Raw genomic sequence first — 9,493 nt, forward strand, 5'->3', positions numbered from 1 at the left:
TTGAGGCCTCGTTTTAATTCCTCTGCCTTTTGTAGCCTTTGTTCCATGTCCATATTCTTGTTTTTGTCCGCGTGTTTCGTTTCATAATGTCGTCTCAGATTATACTCTTTCAGTACCGCCACACTTTCTCCACACAGAAGACACACAGGTTTTCCAGCTACCTCCGTGAACAAATACTCCGACTCCCACCTTGTTTGAAACCCCGGTTCTCAGTGTCCACCTTCCGTTTTGCCATTTTTGATGGGTATCTGAAAGTTAATTTTACTGTGATGCTGACAACTGCTGTGCCAATAAATATTGAAATGAAGCAGCCTACTGCTCGGTGCGTCACCGTTGCATTGTGGGAAATGTAGTATTGGTGCGTGTAAAAGATCTGCGGGCTGCCGGCTTGCTGCGGTCTGCGGGCCGGTTCTAATAATAAATCAAGATCATCCCAGGGGCCGTAAAAAACCTTCTCGCGGGCCGGATGTGGCCCGCGGGCCTTGACTCTGACATATGTGCTCTAGGGGTTAGGAGCTACTGGGGTAAAGGAATCCTCTAGGGGTTAGGAGCTACTGAGGTAAAGGAATCCTCTAGGGGTTAGGAGCTACTGAGGTAAAGGAATCCTCTAGGGGTTAGGAGCTACTGGGGTAAAGGAATCCTCTAGGGGTTAGGAGCTACTGAGGTAAAGGAATCCTCTAGGGGTTAGGAGCTACTGGGGTAAAGGAATACGTTAAAACTAACAGAGAACTCAGCTTCCTGGGACCCATCTAACCTGGCGAAGTCACACTCCCGGAGGTATCTGGCATTGTTCATGTGTCCCAGGTCGATATCGTGAAGCAGGACGCGCCCCGACACACTCTGTTCCCCCAGGACGTCCCACACCGGCTTCTGGAACCAGGCCCTGACCACCGTGACCGCCGCACGCACGAAGTACCACACATCCAGACTGGAGAACAGCAGCAGCAACACCCCTAACACCCACAGTAACATCTCCCTGGAGAAGGGGGGAGAGGTAGTGTTACACGACAGCAATACAGACAGACAGCAATACAGGCAGCAATACAGGCAGCAATACAGGCAGACAGCAATACAGGCAGACAGCAATACAGGCAGACAGCAATACAGGCAGCAATACAGGCAGCAATACAGGCAGCAATACAGGCAGACAGCAATACAGACAGACAGCAATACAGACAGACAGCAATACAGACAGACAGCAATACAGACAAACAGCAATACAGACAGACAGCAATACAGACAGACAGCAATACAGACAGACAGCAATACAGACAAACAGCAATACAGACAAACAGCAATACAGACAAACAGCAATACAGACAAACAGCAATACAGACAAACAGCAATACAGACAAACAGCAATACAGGCAGACAGCAATACAGGCAGACAGCAATACAGGCAGACAGCAATACAGGCAGACAGCAATACAGGCAGCAAGACAGACAGACAGCATTACAGGCAGCAATACAGACAGACAGCAATACAGACAGCAATACAGACAGCAATACAGACAGCAATACAGGCAGCAATACAGACAGCAATACAGACAGACAGCAATACAGACAGACAGCAATACAGACAGACAGCAATACAGACAGACAGCAATACAGACAGACAGCAATACAGACAGACAGCAATACAGGCAGACAGCAATACAGGCAGACAGCAATACAGACAGCAATACAGACAGCAATACAGACAGCAATACAGACAGGCAGGCGAATAGTTTCAGCAGGGACATCAGGGTAGGGTGTAGACAACTACACTGACAGGCCTGGCTGCCTTCATTACAAGGGCACATCAGCTATGTGGGGATTTGAAATAAATAAGAACAGGTTCAGCTTGAAAGGTGTAGAAGCCTGGTAGGTGTGAATGATTCATGGACAGGGTTAGCTGGAACAGTATGTACATCTATCGCCCACAAGTTGTCCGGGATACTGTACACATACCCTGCAGAGGTCTAGAAAATGAGCCGATACAGCTAAAGCTAATCACTAAAATATCACAGTTTGGCCTCTTACTGACAGCAAATACATTCAGCAAACAATTTCTCCTACTTTAGATTAGCTCTCAAGAACCCAAGTGGGGTATACCCAGCTTCCAGCCGGCCCACCTCGAGTTCCCAGCTGATGGTACTGATCACAGCTGGCTCACTTGTAGTGGTGTAAAGTACTTAAGTAGTACTTTCAAGTATTTTTACTGAGGTAGTTTATGTATTCATCTGTACTTTACTATTTATATTTTTGACAACTTTTCCTTCACTTACATTCCTAAAGAAAATAATGTACTTTTTACTTCACACATTTTCCCTCAAACCCAAAAGTAATGTTTTGAATGCTAAGCAGGACAGGAAAATGGTCTAATTCACACACTAATCAAGAGAACATCCCTGGTCATCCCTACTGCCTCAGATCTCATTTATTTAACCTTTATTTGATGTGATCTGTTGAACTCACTAAACAGTGTGACTGTTGGAGCCCCTGGCTATCAGTAAAAAAATTTTTTTATGCAACATACTGATCAGCTACCAATAGATTGTTTTGAATATATAATCTAGCTGAACCTGAGTGACATGAGTCGTCCTCTAATGATCTCCCAGCTTGGTTAGAAAGTTGTCGTGCGTAAAACCAGTCTATTAACGCCAAATAATACCGTCAGTTCACCCTCAAAACACTAGCTGAATAGGGAGTGTTTGATTATGCAGTATATTATCTATATACGGTATTTAGCTTCCATTTATAAACCTTCATAAAGATTCCACATCAAATAGCCTAACAATGTGGTCGCCTGGTGGATCAATTCAGTCTCTATTGTTAAACTCAGCAGGTTGGCTGGCTAATAGTCTACACAAATGGGTTGCAATATTCAAGGTAAATCTAATCCAACTTGAGACTCCCCTAAAGTCTTTTTTCTATGTACATTTTTAAAATACTTATTTTCCACCATAATTTCCACCTACAATGTGATTGTCTGGATTTTTTTCTATCATTTTGTCTGTCATAGTTGAAGTGTACCTATGATGAAAATTACAGGCCTCTCATCTTTTAAGTGGGAGAACTTGCACAATTGGTGGCTGATTAAATACTTTTTTGCCCCACTATATATATATATAAATAGGGTTAAATTGATACACGGTTAGGTTTAGTGTTAAATTGATATGGTTAGGGTTAGTGTCCCAACACAGTCATATGTCCATATAAGAGCATGTCAATGGAAGACAGAGTGGACTACCGATGCCAGTTAGCCATCTGCGTCTCCTAAACAGGAGAATGATGCCACCAACGAAGTTGTCTCAGAAAAATACTGCTGGCACCAACCGGTAAGAGTGTATTTTTAGTTGTGAAATTATTTCGATGTGATAAGAAAGTAAAGGGATTTTTGCTTCTAGAACCGTACCGCAATTGAGAATCGATTCACGTTCAGGATGTAGCATTTTTGTCGGTTTCGGCTTCCAGAGCCAAGTTGGCCTTTAAACAGAACATGTAGCAAGCTAAGGTCCTTGGACTATACGGAGTAACTTTAAACTCCTGTAGTCCAGTATTGGGCTAGCCTAATACAGTGGTTCTCAACTGGTTTTGTTAAATTCACTGGTTTGAGATAAAAAAAAAATCTACCAAATTCACTAAATAGTGCTGCTAATAACTGTTGAAATTACTAATGGGAAGAAAAAGAGTTCAGAGGTTAAATAAATAAAATCAAAAGTTTAATTATCATTTCTACACACTTTCTACCTGGTTTGAGTCATTCAGACTATTGTCTTGGCCATTCACCCTTAATGCCACATACACAATCCATGTTTCAAAGTTTAAAAATCCTTCTTTAACCCATCTCCTCACCAAATCTACTCTGATTTGAAGTGGATTTACCAAGTTACATCAATAAGGGATCATAGCTTTCACCTGGATTCACCTGGTCATAGAAAGAGCATGTCATGTTTTGTACACTCAGTTTGTATATAAAAGGGAAATGTAGATTAGCCTCCCTCCATATAAAAGTGGCACAGTAAAGATGTTATAATCTTCCAAATGTGAATTAGATATTAACACATTTTTAAGCAAACTTAGAAATGACATGAACTCACAGTGGACAGCGCAGACCAACGTTGAAGTTTAGTCGCAACAAACTTACATGACTGTTTTGATCAGAAACTTGTTGTCCGAAATCAACACAGCGCGTTCACCGTCTTATCCTGAAACTCCGGGCTGCCGTTCAGGCTGAGAAACAATTACAGAAATAGATTTGAAGAGCAGATATTTATCAAACAAATCTGTGTAGCTGTCACTCTCCCTCGACAAAAAAAAAACAGTCTCGTGTGGAATTCACAACTTCCCAAGTCAAGTAAAACCTATTCTAAATGTTTAAATAGTTATGTTACATTTGATACCGGAGCTCCGAGGTATGCGTTGAAATCACTAAGCACTTTTCCGTCTTCTTCGGTGGGGTTTATCGGCGTTTGGTATCCAATATTATGGTCCATTACCGCCACCTACTGTACTGGAGTGTGAGCCAGAGACACGGATAAACTAAATCCTACCTGTCAGCCCCGTTGCACTTAAAAAAATATAAAATATTTGCGACTATATCTAATGACGTTCTACTCACTGTACTCTTTAAACTAATTCCCTGTATCCCCCCCTCATACTAGATCTCATCCTCTCTCTTTCCCTACAATAATGTCCACACTGTATCAATACACAGCCAGTTGTTTAAATGTAAATACACGCTCCACTGTCTCTGTTTCCTGGCATTACTCACATTTTCCTGTTGGATGCTTTCATTTCACATGTTTTATTCAACTGTCTGTGTCCCAGCCTTAATCAACTGGCTGTGTCCCAGCCTTAAACAACTGGCTGTGTCCCAGCCTTAATCAACTGGCTGTGTCCCAGCCTTAAACAACTGGCTGTGTCCCAGCCTTAAACAACTGGCTGTGCCCCAGCCTTAAACAACTGGCTGTGTCCCACCCTTAATCAACTGGCGGTGTCCCACCCTTAATCAACTGTCTGTGTCCCAGCCTTAATCAACTGGCTGTGTCCCACCCTTAATCAACTGGCTGTGTCCCAGCCTTAATCAACTGGCTGTGTCCCAGCCTTAATCAACTGGCTGTGCCCCAGCCTTAATCAACTGGCTGTGTCCCAGCCTTAATCAACTGGCTGTGTCCCAGCCTTAAACAACTGGCTGTGTCCCAGCCTTAATCAACTGGCTGTGTCCCAGCCTTAATCAACTGGCTGTGCCCCAGCCTTAATCAACTGGCTGTGTCCCAGCCTTAAACAACTGGCTGTGTCCCAGCCTTAATCAACTGGCTGTGTCCCAGCCTTAAACAACTGGCTGTGTCCCAGCCTTAATCAACTGGCTGTGTCCCAGCCTTAATCAACTGGCTGTGCCCCAGCCTTAAACAACTGGATGTGTCCCAGCCTTAAACAACTGGCTGTGTCCCAGCCTTAATCAACTGGCTGTGTCCCAGCCTTAAACAACTGGCTGTGTCCCAGCCTTAATCAACTGGCTGTGCCCCAGCCTTACACAACTGGCTGTGTCCCAGCCTTAAACAACTGGCTGGGTCCCAGCCTTAATCAACTGGTGGTGTCCCACCCTTAATCAACTGTCTGTGTCCCACCCTTAATCAACTGGCTGTGTCCCAGCATTAATCAACTGTCTGTGTCCCAACCTTAATCAACTGGCAGTGTCCCAGCATTAATCAACTGGCTGTGTCCCACCCTTAATCAACTGTCCTTGTCCCAGCCTTAATCAACTGGCGGTTTCCCACCCTTAATCAACTGGCTGTGTCCCAGCCTTAATCAACTGGCTGTGTCCCACCCTTAATCAACTGGCGGTGTCCCACCCTTAATCAACTGTCTGTGTCCCAGCCTTAATCAACTGGCTGTGTCCCACCCTTAATCAACTGGCTGTGTCCCAGCATTAATCAACTGGCGGTGTCCCACCCTTAATCAACTGTCTGTGTCCCAGCCTTAATCAACTGGCTGTGTCCCACCCTTAATCAACTGGCTGTGTCCCAGCATTAATCAACTGGCTGTGTCCCACCCTTAATCAACTGGCTGTGTCCCACCCTTAATCAACTAGCTGTGTCCCATCCTTAATCAACTGGCGGTGTCCCACCCTTAATCAACTGTCTGTGTCCCAGCCTTAATCAACTGGCGGTGTCCCACCCTTAATCAACTGGCAGTGTCCCAGCATTAATCAACTGGCAGTGTCCCAGCATTAATCAACTGGCAATGTCCCAGCATTAATCAACTGGCTGTGTCCCACCCTTAATCAACTGGCTGTGTCCCACCCTTAATCAACTGGCTGTGTCCCACCCTTAATCAACTGGCTGTGTCCCAGCATTAATCAACTGTCTGTGTCCCAGCCTTAATCAACTGTCTGTGTCCCAGCCTTAATCAACTGGCAGTGTCCCAGCATTAATCAACTGGCAATGTCCCAGCATTAATCAACTGGCTGTGTCCCACCCTTAATCAACTGGCTGTGTCCCACCCTTAATCAACTAGCTGTGTCCCATCCTTAATCAACTGGCGGTGTCCCACCCTTAATCAACTGTCTGTGTCCCAGCCTTAATCAACTGGCTGTGTCCCACCCTTAATCAACTGGCAGTGTCCCAGCATTAATCAACTGGCAATGTCCCAGCATTAATCAACTGGCTGTGTCCCACCCTTAATCAACTGGCTGTGTCCCACCCTTAATCAACTGGCTGTGTCCCACCCTTAATCAACTGGCTGTGTCCCAGCATTAATCAACTGGCTGTGTCCCAGCCTTAATCAACTGGCTGTGTCCCAGCATTAATCAACTGGCGGTGTCCCAGCCTTAATCAACTGGCGGTGTCCGACCCTTAATCAACTGTCTGTGTCCCACCCTTAATCAACTGTCTGTGTCCCACCCTTAATCAACTGTCTGTGTCCCACCTTTAATCAACTGGCGGTGTCCCAGCCTTAATCAACTGTCTGTTCTGGGCGACTTTAACCTCCCCACGTCTACCTTTGACTCATTCCTCTCTGCCTCCTTCTTTCCACTCCTCTCCTCTTTTGACCTCACCCTCTCACCTTCCCCCCCTACTCACAAGGCAGGCAATACGCTCGACCTCATCTTTACTAGATGCTGTTCTTCCACTAACCTCATTGCAACTCCCTCCAAGTCTCCGACCACTACCTTGTATCCTTTTCCCTCTCGCTCTCATCCAACACTTCCCACACTGCCCCTACTCGGATGGTATCGCGCCGTCGCAACCTTCGCTCTCTCTCCCCCGCTACTCTCTCCTCTTCCATCCTATCATCTCTTCCCTCTGCTCAAACCTTCTCCAACTTATCTCCTGATTCTGCCTCCTCAACCCTCCTCTCCTCCCTTTCTGCATCCTTTGACTCTCTATATCCCCTATCTTCCAGGCCGGCTCGGTCCTCCCCTCCCGCTCCGTGGCTCGACGACTCATTGCGAGCTCACAGAACAGGGCTCCGGGCAGCCGAGCGGAAATGGAGGAAAACTCGCCTCCCTGCGGACCTGGCATCCTTTCACTCCCTCCTCTCTACATTTTCCTCCTCTGTCTCTGCTGCTAAAGCCACTTTCTACCACTCTAAATTCCAAGCATCTGCCTCTAACCCTAGGAAGCTCTTTGCCACCTTCTCCTCCCTCCTGAATCCTCCTCCCCCTCCCCCTCCTCCCTCTCTGCAGATGACTTCGTCAACCATTTTGAAAAGAAGGTCGACGACATCCGATCCTCGTTTGCTAAGTCAAACGACACCGCTGGTTCTGCTCACACTGCCCTACCCTGTGCTCTGACCTCTTTCTCCCTCTCTCTCCAGATGAAATCTTGCGTCTTGTGACGGCCGGCCGCCCAACAACCTGCCCGCTCGACCCTATCCCCTCCTCTCTTCTCCAGACCATTTCCGGAGACCTTCTCACTTACCTCACCTCGCTCATCAACTCATCCCTGACCGCTGGCTACGTCTCTTCCGTCTTCAAGAGAGCGAGAGTTGCACCCCTTCTGAAAAAAACCTACACTCGATCCCTCCGATGTCAACAACTACAGACCAGTATCCCTTCTTTCTTTTCTCTCCAAAACTCTTGGACGTGCCGTCCTTGGCCAGCTCTCCCGCTATCTCTCTCAGAATGACCTTCTTGATCCAAATCAGTCAGGTTTCAAGACTAGTCATTCAACTGAGACTGCTCTTCTCTGTATCACGGAGGCGCTCTGCACTGCTAAAGCTAACTCTCTCTCCTCTGCTCTCATCCTTCTAGACCTATCGGCTGCCTTCGATACTGTGAACCATCAGATCCTCCTCTCCACCCTCTCCGAGTTGGGCATCTCCGGCGCGGCCCACGCTTGGATTGCGTCCTACCTGACAGGTCGCTCCTACCAGGTGGCGTGGCGAGAATCTGTCTTCTCACCACGCGCTCTCACCACTGGTGTCCCCCAGGGCTCTGTTCTAGGCCCTCTCCTATTCTCGCTATACACCAAGTCACTTGGCTCTGTCATAACCTCACATGGTCTCTCCTATCATTGCTATGCAGACGACACACAATTAATCTTCTCCTTTCCCCCTTCTGATGACCAGGTGGCGAATCGCATCTCTGCATGTCTGGCAGACATATCAGTGTGGATGACGGATCACCACCTCAAGCTGAACCTCGGCAAGACGGAGCTGCTCTTCCTCCCGGGAAGGACTGCCCGTTCCATGATCTCGCCATCACGGTTGACAACTCCATTGTGTCCTCCTCCCAGAGCGCTAAGAACCTTGGCGTGATCCTGGACAACACCCTGTCGTTCTCAACTAACATCAAGGCGGTGGCCCGTTCCTGTAGGTTCATGCTCTACAACATCCGCAGAGTACGACCCTGCCTCACACAGGAAGCGGCGCAGGTCCTAATCCAGGCACTTGTCATCTCCCGTCTGGATTACTGCAACTCCGCTGTTGGCTGGGCTCCCTGCCTGTGCCATTAAACCCCTACAACTCATCCAGAACGCCGCAGCCCGTCTGGTGTTCAACCTTCCCAAGTTCTCTCACGTCACCCCGCTCCTCCGCTCTCTCCACTGGCTTCCAGTTGAAGCTCGCATCCGCTACAAGACCATGGTGCTTGCCTACGGAGCTGTGAGGGGAACGGCACCTCAGTACCTCCAGGCTCTGATCAGGCCCTACACCCAAACAAGGGCACTGCGTTCATCCACCTCTGGCCTGCTCGCCTCCCTACCACTGAGGAAGTACAGTTCCCGCTCAGCCCAGTCAAAATTGTTGCTGCTCTGGCTCCCCAATGGTGGAACACACTCCCTCACGACGCCAGGACAGCGGAGTCAATCACCACCTTCCGGAGACACCTGAAACCCCACCTCTTTAAGGAATACCTAGGATAGGATAAAGTAATCCTTCTCACGCCCCCCTTAAAAGATTTAGATGCACTATTGTAAAGTTGCTGTTCCACTGGATGTCATAAGGTGAATGCACCAATTTGTAAGTCGCTCTGGATAAGAGCGTCTGCTAAATGACTTAAATGTAA

The 9,493-nt window shown here is 47.3% G+C and overlaps 1 protein-coding gene across 3 annotated transcripts; it reads right to left on the bottom strand.

Moving 5' to 3' along the window:
• Window positions 1-422: 422 nt before the first annotated feature.
• LOC127926573 (protein THEM6-like) lies at window positions 423-4,486 on the bottom strand. 3 transcript variants are annotated; one of them, XM_052512010.1, is made up of 3 exons: window positions 4,386-4,412; window positions 4,130-4,215; window positions 423-976 (listed from the first exon to the last, which is right to left on the bottom strand). In XM_052512010.1, coding segments are annotated over exons 2-3 (294 nt in total). In that variant the 5' UTR covers window positions 4,132-4,215; window positions 4,386-4,412; the 3' UTR covers window positions 423-684. The 3 variants fall into 3 exon arrangements, 2 of the variants coding, with proteins under 2 accessions (XP_052367970.1, XP_052367969.1); XR_008124466.1 differs by having other exon boundaries at window positions 429-976; window positions 4,377-4,486; XM_052512009.1 differs by having other exon boundaries at window positions 425-976; window positions 4,130-4,441.
• Between the last annotated feature and the right edge of the window lie 5,007 nt (window positions 4,487-9,493).

The sequence above is a fragment of the Oncorhynchus keta genome, unplaced genomic scaffold, assembly GCF_023373465.1.
Source record: "Oncorhynchus keta strain PuntledgeMale-10-30-2019 unplaced genomic scaffold, Oket_V2 Un_contig_7829_pilon_pilon, whole genome shotgun sequence".
Lineage (NCBI taxonomy): Eukaryota > Metazoa > Chordata > Actinopteri > Salmoniformes > Salmonidae > Oncorhynchus > Oncorhynchus keta.